Source organism: Piliocolobus tephrosceles, chromosome 3, assembly GCF_002776525.5.
Source record: "Piliocolobus tephrosceles isolate RC106 chromosome 3, ASM277652v3, whole genome shotgun sequence".
Lineage (NCBI taxonomy): Eukaryota > Metazoa > Chordata > Mammalia > Primates > Cercopithecidae > Piliocolobus > Piliocolobus tephrosceles.
Window position 1 is genome coordinate 106,485,878 of NC_045436.1, and position 17,076 is coordinate 106,502,953.

The 17,076-nt window shown below is 38.2% G+C and overlaps 1 protein-coding gene across 23 annotated transcripts in view; it reads left to right on the forward strand.

Annotated features, from left to right (window-relative positions):
• Window positions 1–17,076, forward strand: part of SEC31A (SEC31 homolog A, COPII coat complex component) — a 75,565-nt gene that overhangs the window by 30,513 nt on the left and 27,976 nt on the right. For 14 of the 23 annotated variants that reach the window (XR_002733685.1, XM_023222446.1, XM_023222452.1 and 11 more), the window contains 9 exons: window positions 1,749–1,985; window positions 3,248–3,322; window positions 4,041–4,079; window positions 4,915–4,992; window positions 8,850–8,925; window positions 9,813–9,991; window positions 12,207–12,333; window positions 13,503–13,648; window positions 15,596–15,769. Coding sequence is in view for 22 of the 23 variants with exons in the window: in XM_023222446.1 (XP_023078214.1) it covers window positions 1,749–1,985; window positions 3,248–3,322; window positions 4,041–4,079; window positions 4,915–4,992; window positions 8,850–8,925; window positions 9,813–9,991; window positions 12,207–12,333; window positions 13,503–13,648; window positions 15,596–15,769 (1,131 nt within the window). In the remaining variant the exon portion in view is untranslated. The remainder of the gene's footprint in view (window positions 1–1,748; window positions 1,986–3,247; window positions 3,323–4,040; window positions 4,080–4,914; window positions 4,993–8,849; window positions 8,926–9,812; window positions 9,992–12,206; window positions 12,334–13,502; window positions 13,649–15,595; window positions 15,770–17,076) is intronic. The other 9 variants (XM_023222449.1, XM_023222450.1, XM_023222456.1 and 6 more) reach the window with 3 other exon arrangements.

Here is a 17,076-nt window from a genome sequence, read left to right on the forward strand (position 1 = left end):
GTAGCCAACACTCTATGTCCCCCCCCCCCCCCCCCCTTTTTAAAAATTTTTTTTTATTTGGGACAGAGTCTTGCTCTATTGCCCAGGATGGAGTGCAGTGGTGCAATCTCGGCTCACTGCAACCTCTGCCTCCTGGGTTCAAGCAATTCTCCTACCTCAGCCTCCTGAGTAGCTGGAATTACAGGTGCATGCCACCACACCTGGCTAATTTTTGTATTTTTAGTAGAGATGTGGTTTTACCATGTTGACTGGGGCTGGTCTCAAACTCCTGACCTCAGGTGATCCACACGCCTCGGCCTCCCAAAGTGCTACGATTACAGGCATGAGTCACTGCACCAGGCCCTCCTCCCTTTTTTTAAAAATATGTCTTCCTTCTCTCTCTCTCTCTCTGTCTCTGTCTCTCTAGCTCTTTACCTTGCTCCCTCCCTCCCTTCCTTTTTTCTTTTCTTTTCTCTTCTCTTTTCTTCTCTTTTCTTTTCTTTTCTTTTCACAGGGAGTGTCCTCCCTCCTCTTCATCCTTTTAGCTTTCTTTTTTAATTGTCAGCTTTTTTTATTGTAAAAAATGCATAATATAAAATTTACTATCTTAACCGTTTTAAATATACACTACAACGATTTTTAAATATGTACTACAGTAGTGTTAACTATATACACGTTGTTGTGCAGCAGATCTCTAGAACTTTTTCATCTTGCAAAACTGAAACTCTGTGCCCTTGAACAACAGCTCCCCATTTCCTCTTTCCCTTGAATCCCTGGTAACCACATTCTACTTTGTTGCTAGGAGTTTTACTACTTTAAATTACTCATATAAATGGAATCATGCAGTACTTGTCTTTTTGTGGCTGGCTTATTTTACTTAGCTTAATGTCCTCAAGGTTTATTTGTGTTGTAGCATGACAGAATTTACTTCTTTTTACAGGCCAAATAATATTGCATTGTATATATATACCACATTTTTTTTTTATCCTTTCATTTGATGGTCATTTTGGTTGCTTCCATCTTTTGGCTATTGTGAATAAATGCTGTGGTGAACATGGGTTTGTAATTATCATTTTGGGATCCTGTTTTCAGTTTTTTGGGACATATACCCAGAAGTGGGATTGCTGGATCATACGATGGTTCTATTTTTAAGTTTTTGAAGAACCTCCATACCGTTTTATAGCAGCTTTACCATTTTACATTCTCACTAATAGTGCACAAGGGTTCTAGTTTTTCCACATCCTCTCTAGCACTTTTTGTTTGTTTGTTTGTTTGTTTCTTCCTTTTACATTGCTGATACTTTGCCTAATTCTTTCATGCCAGACTTCTAATAGCTTGACTGCATATTTGTTGCTTGTCTTTTTCTTCTCTAATCTTTACTACATATTCCAAGATTAATCTTCCTAAAATAGACCTTCGAATATGTTTTCTGTCACTCATAAGTCTGTTCTTTGGGTCTACTTAATCTTCTCATCATCCTATCTGGTCTTCTGTATCTGGGTGGATCACTTGAGGTTTGGACTTGAACCCAGGAGGCAGAGGTTGTAGTGTTTGCACTCCAGCCTGGGTGACTAAGAGTGAAACTCTGTCTCAAAAAAAAAAAAAAAAAAAAAGTACATTTCATCTAGAACAGAAATTGAAGTGATGTGGCGCATGAGAGATGATATCAACTAATTTCATCCAGATTATCTGTTTAGGCCACTTTATAAGCACTTTTCTTGGCCATATCCTCGGGTTAACACTGAGTTTGTTCATTCTCTCTTTTATAGTTTGGAGGCAAACTGGTTACATTTGAGAATGTTAGAATGCCTTCTCATCAGGGAGCTGAGCAGCAGCAGCAGCAGCACCATGTGTTCATTAGTCAGGTTGTAACAGAAAAGGAGTTCCTCAGCCGATCAGACCAACTTCAGCAGGCTGTGCAGTCACAAGGATTTATCAATTATTGCCAAAAAAAAATTGATGCCTCTCAGACTGAATTTGAGAAAAATGTGTGGTCCTTTTTGAAGGTAAAGTTGCTATTTAAGGCTGTATTATTTCATTATCTGCAAATGTAACTGTTCCATTATATTCTAAATCTGTCTTCCTTTAAAGAATTGAAAAAGTGATTTCAGCAATTCATCGTGAAATTAAGAAGCCTTATAAAGAGCATACAACCTGTGTCCAGAGTTTTTCCTTCTCTACTTTGAAAAGTGTAATACGAAATACATTTTTAATAAGAAAACAAAAATAGATCTGTTTAGAGGAGAGAGACATAGTCAGCATACCTATTTTGAAGATTAGTACATAGAGTTTACTATAATGAAAACATAGAATATTTAATATCTATATTAGATCTAGTTAAGGAAAATGGAAAAAGAGGAAGAGGAATAGAGGAGAGAGGTTGGAGCCATTTTTCCTTTTACTTTAAGAGGAGTTAGAATAGAATAACAAATAGAATTTCCTTGTTGGTCATTTTGCCTGCACTGGAATGTCTGTTTCTTTATACAGTACTGATTTTTCAAGTAAAGCAGTCTTGAATACGGTAGGTTAAAGTCTAAAATTAAAGAATTTCTATTTTGTGGCCGGGTGCGGTGGCTCAAGCCTGTAATCCCAGCACTTTGGGAGGCCGAGACGGGCGGATCACGAGGTCAGGAGATCGAGACCATCCTGGCTAACACCGTGAAACCCCGTCTCTACTAAAAAATACAAAAAACTAGCCGGGCGAGGTGGCGGCGCCTGTAGTCCCAGCTACTCGGGAGGCTGAGGCAGGAGAATGGCGTAAACCCAGGAGGCGGAGCTTGCAGTGAGCTGAGATCCGGCCACTGCACTCCAGCCTGGGCGATAGAGTGAGACTCCGTCTCAAAAAAAAAAAAAAAGAGAATTTATATTTTGTAATAATTTTGGGAAAGAATTTTAGGACATAGAATATTCCACATAGTTTGAGTTTTGTATCAATTTAACCTTTGAACATAAGTTTGTATTTAAAAAAATTACTGTTCAAAAGTAAACTTTATTCAACCAGGGCAATTAATTACTAGTATATTTACTATTAAAAAATAACATTTTAAAAAAATGATTCTGGACACATGTTCTCAGGACCTCCTGAGGCTGGGTCTTCAAATAAAAAACCAAAAAACCCACTATTCTTTAGATTCGTTCTAACAATGAATCTTTAGAATGTAGACTTCAGATAATTTTAATAATTCTCTTTGGAATTTGATTCATTCTTATAAAAATTTGGCCTTTAAATGTAGGTCTTTCTTTTAAGAATATGTCTTTTTTTTTAAAGGTGAACTTTGAGGATGATTCTCGTGGAAAATACCTTGAACTTCTAGGATACAGGAAAGAAGATCTAGGAAAGAAGGTAAACTTTCGGGAAAGTTAGATGGCATGCTGTTTTTGAATCATACTTTAAAAAAATAAAGTTCGACACAGATTATCTTAAATCACCCAATAAACATTTAATACTAAGTTGTGTTTGGTTGCCAGCATTTTTTCTTTTTTCTTTTTTTATTCTCCAGCATTACCCACAGTGGTTGCCAGAGTTTTGAATACATATTTGTATTAGCCTTTCATCATTCTTTGGAAATGACTAGAGTTTTCTATAACATTGCAGGTTGTTGCATGTGTGATAGAGGTATACTGTGCACTGTAAGTGCATATTGAAGTTTAGTGCTCTTTTGATGTCAGGCAGAACTAAGATCACATCACAACCCCACTCGTTAGTGGCTGTGTCTTTGCTCACTCCTTTAGAGTTTTATATTTAACTTTATTAGTAATCTAAACTTCTTGAGGCTGTAACTTTTTTAGGCTTGTAAGAGATTAATATATGAAAGTTATACTTCCATGCCTGATGGCAGAAAATGAGGAAAAAGAATGATTGTCAGATTATTTCTAATCACTTCCGTGTGAAAGAAGCTAGAACCATGGAGAACCAGTTATAGCTTTTATTGTTTTTTTAAACATACTATTCCTATAAGAACTTTTGTGGATTTTCGCCAATGAGAAGCAAGAGGTGAATATTTGCTGGATGCTCTGAAATAGAATTCCATATAGTAGGTGAGCTGTTATTTTTATTTCAGATTGCTTTGGCCTTGAACAAAGGGGATGGAGCCGATGTGGTAAGAAGGCCTTTAAAAATAGCTACCTTCTAAAACTTTGGCTAGGTCATAACAAAGAAGGAAATATCATTTAAGAAATTTGTGTTTTATGGTTCATGGTATAAAAATAAATGCTTATTCTAGATATTTTAATAAGTTAATAATTCTCATTTTTAAAATAGCGTGAGCTTAGCGGGTGGAGCATTCCTTTCTCTTGACATACATATTTGAATTTTGTAAAGGAGGAAAAACAGAATTAATGACTACTCAAATACTTAAGATAAAGTTTTTTGTTGTTTTGTTGTTGTTGTTTTGTTTGTTTTTTTACCGGGAAAAAAAAATTGGTAGGAAAGAATGGGAAAGTGGGCCGGGTGCGGTGGCTCACACCTGTAATCCCAGCACTTTGGGAGGCTGAGGAGGGCAGATCATGAGGTCAGGAGTTTGAGACCAGCCTGACCAACATGGTGAAATCCTGTCTTTACTAAAAATACAAAAATTAGCCAGGCGTTGTGGCACATGCCTGTAATCCCAGCTACTTGGGAGGCTGAGGCAGGAGAATTGCTTGAACCGGGAGGCGGAGGTTGCAGTGAGCTGGGATCGTGCCACTGAACTCCAGCCTGGGTGACAGAGTGAGACTGTCTCAAAAAAAAAAAAAAAAAAAATGGGAAAGTGTTAGCAGTAATAGTTCTTTGCTTTTCCTCTAATGGTGATTCTCAAATAAATTTACTCACTGTTGCTTCTTATGATTAAACTAGCTCTGAATGTTGTTGGTTGGGTCTTTTGTCTTCCTGGTTCACTAACAGCCTTTTAATGCTACATTTTTCACCTTCCCCTATAATTGTTTTGTGTACCAAAGGCTCTTAAAGACTCTGACCAAGTAGCACAGAGTGATGGGGAGGAGAGCCCTGCTGCTGAAGAGCAGCTCTTGGGAGAGGTACTTGTTTTTTTTTTTTTCATATTATATTGGACAAATTTGTGATATTTGTGTATCTCAAATTAAAATAGGAAAAATTTTCTTGACTACTTGTGGTAAAATTAAGTTGAAATAAATTGTTTTCTTTGAGATGTTTAGGATAGGAATCTATTTACCTATACTGACGGAAGTATCATCTCCAGACTCTTGTTCTCCAACCTTGTTTCTGGATTATATGGTTTAAAACTAACAGTTGATGTGAGATTAACATAATTTGGTCAGATGACTATCAGGATGTCAAACTGAAAAGAGATTTTATTCAGAAATCCTCATTGCGTTGCATGTAAAGTTAATGTTTTCTCTTGGCTTATAATTTTGGGCCGACTATCAGTGGCATAGGCCTCTGAATTAGTACTGAACGTGGAGTTGAAATAAAGAATATTTCACTAAACTTATTGTCATGATTTTCAATAAATGTGTCCTTAGTTGATAATTTTTGTAAATAATTAAGAAGAGTCCTTGAACACAGAGTTACATCATTAATTTTTCCTTTTAATTTTCTGGGTGTTTTTTTTAACCACTAATGAACAAATCTGTAATTTACTTTTCTTGCTTTCTAATTTTATATCATCTTGGAAAATTAATCAACAAGTTCTTCTCATCTCATCTTTGGCTTTTTCATTGTTCTTTGCAATATCTTGACTATGGAATGTTTTGTATAATTTTTTACTAAGTTATAAAAATAATTCAGTAAATTTAGTCTATTACAAGATGATTGCAAAAATCATTCTCCTTAGAAGTGGATCTCCTAGAGTTTAATTAACAAGAGAATAAAGGATGTGGATAAAATCTTACTAAAAATTTGAACTAGGCCAGGCATGATGTTTGCTCATGCCTGTAATCCCAGCACTTTGGGAGGCCAAGGTGGGAGGATCACTTGAGACTAGGAATTCAAGACTAGCCTGGACAACACAGTGAGACCCCATCTCTAAAAAAACAAAAAAATTAAAAATTAACCCAGTAGGATGGCACATGCCTGTAGTCCTACCTATTTGGGCGGCTGAGGTAGGATCACTTGAGCCCAAGAGTCATGGTTGGAGTGAGCTATGATCACACCATTGCATTCCAGCCTGGGTGACAGAGCAAGACCTTGTCTGATTTAAAAAAAGAAAAGAACTAATTTTGAGAATATTTAAACAGAATTGTAAGATACATAGAGAAATGTACTTTTATTTATGTACGACTAGACTATGTATTATCAAATAGAGGGTCATTTGGGAATGCACTCATGAATAATAGGTAAGGAAAATATGCATTTAATGAAATAGTAGTCATCAATGTGTACTTTTGGTTCTTTGAAAAAATGTGTTTAAGGAGATAAAGTCTTCCCCTTTGTCTTGATGAGCTATTTGTTTCATAGTAGCTTACACATTGAAGGCACTCATTACCTAATAAATTGTGCATTTTTTGACCTTATATCTAGTTCAGAAGTCCATAAATAAGGATAAATCGTTTCTAGAAAGCGAATTGGAGAAATAGTGAGTTAAAGAAAAGTGTCCGGGCGCGGTGGCTCATGCCTGTAATCCCAGCACTTTGGGAGGCCAGGGCAGGTGGATCATGACGTCAAGAGATTGAGACCATCCTAGCTAACACGGTGAAACCCCATCTCTACTGAAAATACAAAAAATTAACCAGGCGTGGTGATGGGTCCCTGTAGTCCCAGCTACTCGGGAGGCTGAGGCAGGACAATGTTGTGAACCCGGGAGGGAGGTGGAGCTTGCAGTGAGCTGAGAATGTACCACTGCACTCCAGCCTGGGCGACAGAGTGAGACTCTGTCTCAAAAAAAAAAAAAAAGTATTTTTATGCAAGTTTGTTAGTGAATGTAATTAGATCAGTGCGTCTGATTTATTCCTTAATGTGAATAACTTAAATTCTTAATTTCTTTGAGTTTTTAAATTCCAAATGCTTCTCTTTACTTGGGGAAAGGGAATTAGGGTTATAGATATTCTCCTGTAATAGTCCACATTAGTAATTAAGTTTATTTGCAGATGGTGCAGTGCTGTACTCTGCATTAAAATTACCCAGTTCTAAAGTGCCACTGACCTTGAATACTAGATATTTACATTCAGATGCATAGATAACATAGCACGGAAGATAGGTATTTCATCTCATGTAAGAAAGCTATGTTTTTCTTTAAAAATTTATCTCTAATCTCTGATATATTTTTGTCTTATTTTGAATTTTTATGCATGGGAGAGAAAGCGTTTAAAATATTTGCCTGCAAAATGCTTCCATTATATGTTTTCTAAAGAAAGCATTGAGTTTATTTTTAATCAGTCTTGCAGGTAGTCTCAGAAATTTTAACAGAACTGTGTTTATTTTTACCAGACTAGCCCACTGTTCCAGGTATGACTAATTTGAGTGAACACGAAATGTATACTTGAATTTAAGTGTATTAATAAATAATATACTTATATTGCTTTTATGTTGTGGATACCAAGTGATTTTTTATTCATTTTTTTTTTATGATTCAGTTAAAACAAAAACATGTTATAATCAAATGTAGTGGACAGGAATTCTTAGATGTGTAAAAGTGGGTTTGTTTTAAAATTTAAAAATAGTGTAATTTAAAAATATATTTTCCAGCCTGGCATGGTGGCTCACGCCTGTAATCCCAGCACTTTGGGAGGCCGAGGAGGGCAGATCACGAGTTCAGGAGATTGAGAGCATCCTGGCTAACATGGTGAAACCCTGTCTCTACTAAAAATACAAAAATTAGCCGGGCATGGTGGCAGGCACCTGTAGTCCCAGCTACTCAGGAGGCTGAGGCAGGAAAATGGCGTGAACCCAGGAGGCAGAGTTTGCAGTGAGCCGAGATCGCACCACTGCGCTCCAGCCTGGGAGACAGAGCAAGACTCCCTCTCAAAAAATAAAATTAAATAAATAAAAATAAAAATATATTTTCCGTATTTTGAGCCACTCATAGTTACCTAAGAAAACAAAGATTCTTCGGCTTCATTACTGAGATACCAGTAATGAATATGTACACGTTAGTTTGTTTAACAGTGTTCAATTTTTTTTTTTTTTTTTTTTTTTGAGATGGAGTCTTGCTCTGTCGCCAGGCTGGTGTGCAGGGGCACAATCTCAGCTCACTGCAGCCTCCACCTCCTGGGTTCAAGTGATTCTCCTGCCTCAGCCTCCCAAGTAGCTGGGGCTACAGGTGCACACCATCACCACGGCCAGCTAATTTTTGTATTTTTAGTAGAGATGGGGTTTCACCATGTTGGCCAGGATGGTCTCGATCTCCTGACCTCGTGATCTGCCCTCCTCAGCCTCCCAAAGTGCTGGGATTACAGGCATGAGCCGCTGCTCCTGGTCAATTTTTTTTATTTTAGTAGAGATGGGGTTTCACCATGTTGGCCAGGATGGTCTTGATCTCGTGACCTTGTGATCTGCCTGCCTCAGCCTCCCAAAATACTGGGATGACAAGCACGCACCACCATGCCTGGCTAGTTTTGTATTTTTAGTAGATACGGGGTTTCGCCATGTTGGGCATGGCTGGTCCCGAGCTTCTGACCTCGAGTGACCTGCCCGCCTTGGCCTCCTGAAGTGCTGAGATTACAGATGTGAGCCACTGTGCCCAGCCTGTTTAACCAGTATTCTTCATGACCTTGGATTTTATTTATGATTACATAATGGGAGGTAATATTTAGGGAAGTCATAGATCTTAGTGTAAATTTGGATCTGAGAACTTTTCTGGAATAACTTGGTATGTCATCTAGTCTGTAGATTAAGAATCATGTGTAAATTTTTTTTTGTCAGTAAATCATTCCATAGTTTTATTCTGGCTAAATTGTTGCTTTTTTCATCTCTTTAGCACATTAAAGAGGAAAAAGAAGAATCTGAATTTCTACCCTCATCTGGAGGGACATTTAATATCTCCATCAGTGGGGGTAAGTACTTGTTGGTTTTGATTTCTAATTTTTTTTAACCATTGGAAAACAAATAGTTCCTGCATTTAAGTTAAAATGCTTAAAGTCAGGTGCCATGGTGCATGCCTATAGTCCCAGCTACTTGGGAAGTTGAGGCAGGAGGATCACTTGGGCCCAGGAATATGAGGCTATCCTGAACAATATAGTGAAACGCTATCTCAAGAAAAAAAAAGTTTTGTCACAGGTGGTAGAGTGTGAGAAAGAACTCACTTTTCCTTTAGTACAGTATATGTAATCAGTGCCTTGGGAAGGCTGGTGTGTTCAGACACCTAGGTGATCTTTGATAATCCAGTTAAAACAGTCTGGAAAATGTATTATTTTATATTTATCTCAGCATATTTCTATAGATCTTTTCCATAAATACCAATAGCTTGTGTTAGAAATTAATCCACTAAGGCTGAGCATGGTGGCTCAAGCCTGTAATCCCAGCACTGTGGGAGGCCGAGACGGGTGGATCACGAGGTCAGGAGATCGAGACCATCCTGGCGAACACGGTGAAACCCTGTCTCTACTAAAAAATACAAAAAACTAGCCGGGTGATGTGGCGGGCGCCTGTAGTCCCAGCTACTCGGGAGGCTGAGCCAGGAGAATGGCGTGAACCTGGGAGGCGGAGCTTGCAGTGAGCTGAGATCCGGCCACCGCACTCCACCCTGGGCGACAGAGCGAGACTCCGTCTCAAAAAAAATAAAAAATAAAAAAAAAAAAGAAATTAATCCACTAGTAATCAGAAATTAGTGTTGTGGTCTTCATTCATGTATGTATACAAAAATTGATAGATGTAGTACTTTGTTGTTGGTTTTGGTAATAAAAACTCTATTTAACTTGGATGTATTATTTTCTTGTTGCAGACATTGATGGTTTAATTACTCAGGCTTTGCTAACAGGCAATTTTGAGAGTGCTGTTGACCTTTGTTTACATGATAACCGCATGGCCGATGCCATCATATTGGCCATAGCAGGTGGACAAGAACTCTTGGCTCGAACCCAGAAGAAATACTTCGCAAAATCCCAAAGCAAAATTACCAGGGTATGTTATTTTAAAAATAAGCAATAACGTATTTATCTTTCTAATTATAAAAACAATACACTGTTATTGTAGATAACTGAAATGCAGAAAACAGTAAAGAATTTTAAAAACTCATTAATCCCTTGACCTGGAAATAGTTGTTGACAGTTTGGCATGATTATTCTAGTTTTGTTGTTTTGTTATATATTATTAATTTTAAAGGTGGTGTCTTGCTCTGTCACCCAGACTGGAGTCCAGTGGTGTGATCTTGACTCACTGTAACCTCCACCTCCCAGGTTCAAGCAATTCTCCTGCCTCAGCCTCCCAAGTAGCTGGGATTACAGGCGCCTGCCACCGTGCCTAGATAATTTTTGTATTTTCAGTAGAGATGGGGTTTCACCATGTTAGTCAGGCTGGTCTCAGACTCCTGACCTCAGTTGGTCCGCCCTGGTCGGCCTCCCAAAGTGCTGGGATTACAGGCGTAAGCCACTGTGCCTGGCCTTATTAAAATGTTTAATTGTGGCCGGGCACGGTGACTCACGCTTGTAATCCCAGCACTTTGGGAGGCCAAGGTGGGCAGATCATGAGGTCAGGAGTTCAAGACCAGTCTGGCCAACATGGTGAAACCCCCGTCTCTACTAAAAATACAAAAAATTAGCTGGGCGTGGTGGCGGGCGCCTGTAATCCAAGCTGCTAGGGAGGCTGAGGCAGGAGAATCGCTTGAACTTGGGAGACAGAGGTTTCAGTGAGCCGAGATCACGCCATTGCACTCCAGCCTGGGCAACAGTGCAAGACTCTGTCTCAAAAAAAAAAAAATTTTTTTTAAATTACTCTATAGTATTTCATGGTAAGAAGATGTAATGTTTCCCTTATTTTGTTATGTTTAGGTAGTTTCCAGTATTTTCCAAATAGAAATAAACACCTTTGTTTATATAATGATAAACACCTTTGTTGTGCCTAAAGACTTGTACAAATTTCTGATTATTTAAATTGAACTGTAGTCATAGAAGAGGAATTTCTGGCACAGCGGGTCTAAATTTTTTTTTTTAACTTTTATGTTAAGTTCAGAGGTACATGTGCAGGTTTGTTATATCCAGCAAATTTATCAGTAAACTTGTGTCATGGGGGTTTGTTGTACAGATTATTTCATCACCCAGGTGTTAAGCCTAGGACCCATTAATTATTTTTTCTGATTTTGTCTCTCCTCCCACCCTCCAATAGGCCCCAGTGTGTGTTGCTCCTCTCCATGTGTTCACATGTTCTCATCATATAGCTCTTACTTATAAGTGAGAACATGCGGTATTTGGTTTTCTGTTCCTGTGTTGGTTTGCTAAGGATAATGGCCTCCGGCTCCATCCATGTGCCTGCAAAGGACATGATCTCATTGAAAAAGTAATTTTTATGGAAATTAGTTTTCATAAAAGTTGTACTGGCCGGGCACGGTGGCTCACGCCTGTAATCCCAGCACTGTGGGAGGCGGAGGCGGGCGGATCACGAGGTCAGGAGATCAAGACCATCCTGGCAAACATGGTGAAACCCCGTCTCTACTAAAAATACAAACAAACTAGCCGGGCGTGGTGGCGGGCGCCTGTAGTCCCAGCTACTCTGGAGGCTCAGGCAGGAGAATGGCGTGAACCCGGGAGGCGGAGCTTGCAGTGAGCCGAGATCGCACCACTGCACTCCAGCCTGGGCCACAGAGACAGACTCCCATCTCAAAAAAAAAAAAGTTGTACCAGTATTGAGTCCCATCAGCCTCATCTCATGTCACTCTCTCCTCTGTTATCTTTTAGCCACAGTGGCTACATTGTAGTTCCTCCCTCACTCATTGCATGTTCCTTTCTCACTGGAACTTTGCATCTGTCTTTCCCTTGGCCTAGAAGGCTTTTTCCTTCTTGATGAAGTTAATTCCTCCTTGTTCTTCAGATCACGTTTCAAACGTCTACATGCTTGGGCAGTTTTTCCTGATCCATCTGACCAGGCCACACCTTTCTATTAAAGGTTCTGATAGCATCTTATATTTTTCCTTCTCAGCACTTCATGAAATATGTTGTCACTTGTTTTTGTTGTTGCTGTTGTTTCTTGAGGAACAATAATACCATTATTATGTCATTTGATTCAAAAATATACTTCATTTTGCTGCTGGATTTGGCATGAAATAGTTGACACGATTAATTAGAATTAATTTTTATTGCTATGTTAAAGACTTTTAGTTCTTCCTTTGTTTTCCTTTCTCAAGCTCATCACTGCAGTGGTAATGAAGAACTGGAAAGAGATTGTTGAGTCTTGTGATCTTAAAAATTGGAGAGAGGCTTTAGCTGCTGTGTTGACTTATGCGAAGCCAGATGAATTTGCAGCCCTTTGTGGTAAGAGATGTGCTTTATATTTAACTGCATTTACATATGTGGCAGGGTATATTGTAAATAAACTTAAATGACAAATTTTATTAGAAACTTTTTTAAATCTGTGAATCACAAAAAAGAAAAAGTAGTTCTCATTTCAGTGCCTTTCTCAGATCTATTAAATACATCTTCATACCTACTTTTTTTTTTTTTTTTATCTTTTAGTGATTTTGGTTTCAGACAGACTAGAGTTGGAATCTTGCCTCTGCTACTTAGTAGCTGTATGATCTATGCAAAATTAGTTTCTAAGCTTCAGTTTATTCATCTGTAAAACAGACCATAATTAGCTCTCACTTAATGTTAGCTATGATAAAATTAATAATGATAATGTTAGAATAGAAATTACCATTATAGGCCATAACTAAACTGGTGGCTGAGGAATAAATATTTGCAAGAAAAGCTTAAGGCTACTAGTGTAAAAACAAATAGCCGTTTGCTACCTTGAAAGAATTATAAGAATATAAAAAGTACAAGATACTAACTGTTTTTTTTGGAGACGGAGTTTTGCTCTTGTTGTCCAGGCTGGAGTGCAATGGAGCGATCTTGGCTCACTGCAGCCTCCACCCCCTGGGTTCAAGTGATTCTCCTGCCTCAACCTCCCGAGTAGCTGGGATTATAGGCACGCACCACCGTGCCTGGCTAATTTTGCATTTTTCATAGAGACACGGTTTCACCATTTTGGCCAGGTTGGTGTTGAACTCCTGACCTCTGCTGATCTGCCTGCCTCAGCCTCCCAAAGTGCTGAAATTACAGATGTGAGCCACCACGCCCAGCCATAACTGCATTTTTATAAGTAATTTATACTAGACTTAGCTACCATTGATAAATCTATTCCAAATATGCCTCTAGGGTTTTTTTGTTCAAATAGTGTTACCATTTATTGTTTTTCTAATTTAATAAAAATTAGTTGTACAATTAGATAATAGTTTTATAAAATCATTTATTACATACAATTTTTCATTCCCATTCATTTAACAAATATTTCCTGAGCATTTAGAGTGATTTTGTTTCTCTCTGCTATTCATTGGTTATGAAGCATAATCCATGCCTCTGAAAATATTATTTAACTGCTCACAACCTCATATACAGATTACCTTGGGTATAATCTTGTTTTATTTTCCTCTTACTTATAGATCTTTTGGGAACCAGGCTTGAAAATGAAGGAGATAGCCTCCTGCAGACTCAAGCATGTCTCTGCTATATTTGTGCAGGGAATGTAGAGAAATTAGTTGCATGTTGGACTAAAGCTCAAGATGGAAGCCACCCTTTGTCTCTTCAGGTAGTATCTTTGAAACAAAAGAAGCTTCCTTTTTAGTGTTGGCTTTCACCCTACTTATCATCAAGTTGTAATCTGTAAGTTCATTTCTTCTGTACATTCAAGAACTTCTTTTGCTGGATAATTACATGCATTTGTTGCTATCTTTAAAGAAGCGAAGTTTGAGATGATAGGATAGGGAAATGGGGTTGCAGCTGTTGTAAAATCATGGTTGTGATTTGGGAGTTTATTGGGGGAAATAGGTGGCAGGAGGATTGAAAACAGCTCTCAGGTTTACCTGTTTTTCTGTGTGCTCCTCTGTCTGCTTCCAGTGGCTCTGTCTGCCATGAGCAAAGAAAGAAGCAATGTGGGTAAAGGAATAGGAGGCATCCCCAATACCAATAGAGAATCTTTATGGGTAAGGGAAAATGAAAGTGAGAGGTAAATGGAATCCCATGTAACAGAGGTCCCCAACCCCTAGACCAAAAACCAGTACCAGTCTGTGGCCTCTTAGGAACCTGGACTCACAGCAAAAGGTGAGTGGTGGGTGAGCGAGCATTATTGCCTGAGCTCTGCGTCCTTTCACATCAGTGGTGGCATTAGATTCTCATGGGAGCACGAACCCTGATGTGGTCTGTGCATGCGAGGGATCTAGGTTGTGTCCTCCTTATCAGAATCTAATACCTCATGGAACAGGCCAGGTGGAACAGTTTTATCCTGAAACCATCCCTCCTGCTGGCCTGTGGAAAAATTGTCTTCCACAAAACCAGTCCCTGGTGCCAAATAGGTTGGGGACCACTGCCACGTGACACCAATACACAAGCAAGAGAGGAAGTAGAAAATGTGGGGACTATTCTCAGGCACTAACTATATATTAGATATTTTTTTCTAAGCATTTAAAGAGTCTTATGATAATTTTACCATATAATATTTCTCTGTCTGGAAAGAGTTTTTCTCAGTAGAGTCATTGCTTTAAAGATCACTCTATTGAAACAAAAAGGATAAGAAATCAAGGTTTTTCTTTTAAGAGCTTCTGAGAAAAAAGCACTTGTTTTACCCTTTTGGATCTAAGCAGTTAGGAAAGGCAGAAAGGTAAGATATCCTTATGCTTTCTACCAGAAGCATAGCTCCCCATTGTGGGAAGATTTGATGTGGAAGGGCACACAAGAACTTTGAGTTAAAATAGTAAATTCCATTGGAAATCACGTGCCTCTGTCTACGGGTCACCTCATAGTAGTACTATTTTTCTAGGATAGATGGTGTGATGTTACATTAGTCCATTTTCATACTGCAATAAAGAAATACCCAAGACTGGGTAATTTATAAAGAAAAAGAGGTTTAATGAACTCACAGTTTGACATGTTTGGGGAGGCCTCACAATCATGGCACAAGGTGAAGGAGGAGCAAAGGCGTGTCTTACATGGTGGCAGACAAGAGAGCATGTGCAGGGGAACTGCCCTTTATAAAACCATCAGATCACTATCAAGAGAACAGCACTGGAAAAACCTGACCCATGATTCAATTACCTCCCACTGGGTTTCTCCCATGACACATGGGGATTATGGGAGCTAGAATTCAAGATGAGATTTGGGTGGGGACACAGCCAAACCATATCAGATATTTTCACTCACAGTTCCTCCCATACAGGCTCGAACACAGTTTCTACCTTTAGACACCTGCCTATCATTTTCACTTTGAGTATTTGCCTGTTTTAGCTCACTAGACAAGTATCTGGTAGCTTAAGGATATTTAGGAAAAGGCGCTAACCTTCCTATCCTACCCTATCCATAAGTAAGAGGCCTTCCTCCTTACTAGTTTTTCACTTGCTTAAGTAGTGGCTGTACTTTCCTAAGAGGGATGATAACAGGTACTATACTTTTAGTGGCTTTTAAAAATCTTAGTAACTCTTGATCTTTTCCTCTTATACGTGGTCTTGATATTTCTGTTTTGTTACTCATTTTTTTCATTTAGGATCTGATTGAGAAAGTTGTCATCCTGAGAAAAGCTGTGCAACTCACTCAAGCCATGGACACTAGTACTGTAGGAGTTCTCTTGGCTGCGAAGATGAGTCAGTATGCCAATTTGTTGGCAGCTCAGGGCAGTATTGCTGCAGCCTTGGCTTTTCTTCCTGACAACACCAACCAGGTAATTAGAATTGACCATTTTTGTAATGTTTGAGTAAGGTGAATCCAGTAGATACCACTTAGCATTAGACATAAACATACTAGTAGGTGGAATGTTTTGGAGCATTTGAATTTCTGTAACCTGACTGCAGGTAAATGTTACTGACAATTCTTCAGGGATCATTTTAGGTATATCTAAGCTGTGTTAGAGAGATAGGATGATCTTGCAGTGCGATAGATTCCTTCGTACTGACATAATATTTTAGGAAAATGAATAGGGAAAAGACCAACTTTTTATTTCTAAAGCCAAATGCCAATTCTTCATACAGAGTTCTTTGTAGGAATCTTTTATGTCAAAAAACTATAAATGTTAATGTTTAATCAAACAAATGGAGCTGTTAACATTTTTTAAATCCCATATGTTCCATCCGAGATAGTATTGAACTTCATTCTGTATGCCATTTTAGTTTGATACTGTCTGTGGGCAAGTATATTTTTATGTATTCAGGGCAGAGGGAACTAATTACATTGTCCTTATTTATTGCACAGTAAAACTTGGGCAAAACAATACTTGTTTCAATTCAATTCAACAAGTGGGTATAGAATGGTGAATGAGATTGCCAAGATCCTTCCTCTAGGAAGCCTCCAAACTCAAGTTGTCTATGGACAAGTAAACATGGGATTCCAAAAGTGTGATATAAGTACTGTAATAAGGGTATTGGTGCTGTGGAACACAATAAAGGGGAACCCAGACCCAGTCGTGGAACATAGGTAGAAGTACGGGTGAGGTTTGAGGAAACTTTTCCACAAGAATATATTTGCATTTTGTGTCTGATGGAGCTTGATTTTGAGCCTTGCAGATACTGTCTTGTCTCTATACTTTTTTATTAATCACTTTATTCTGTTTTTTATGTTTTTATTTTTTTATTTTTTTTTTTTAGTCAATTGTTTTTAGTATTTTTGTCTGTTTTAGGTTAGTATTGATAAATTTCATTGGGTAAAAGTACATAATATTCTCCAGGACTATGGAGGTATGACTCTCTAGTTGGTTTTGTAAACACTAACTATAAGATCCATCTCATTCGTTTCTGAACTGTTGATGAGAATGTTAGGTAGAATAGATGATACATAATCTTTTCCTTTAGGGTGACTTTGGCATACTAGTTTTGTTAAGACTTTTTACTTAATAAGTAAAAAGTTGTAAGTAAATAGTTATATTGAACTATAAGAATTTTCATCCTAAGACTAATTTACCTTAAGACCCCTAGCTCATCTAGCTTAAGATTAATTCATTTTCAGTACCATTTATAAGCACATCCATTTTCTTTT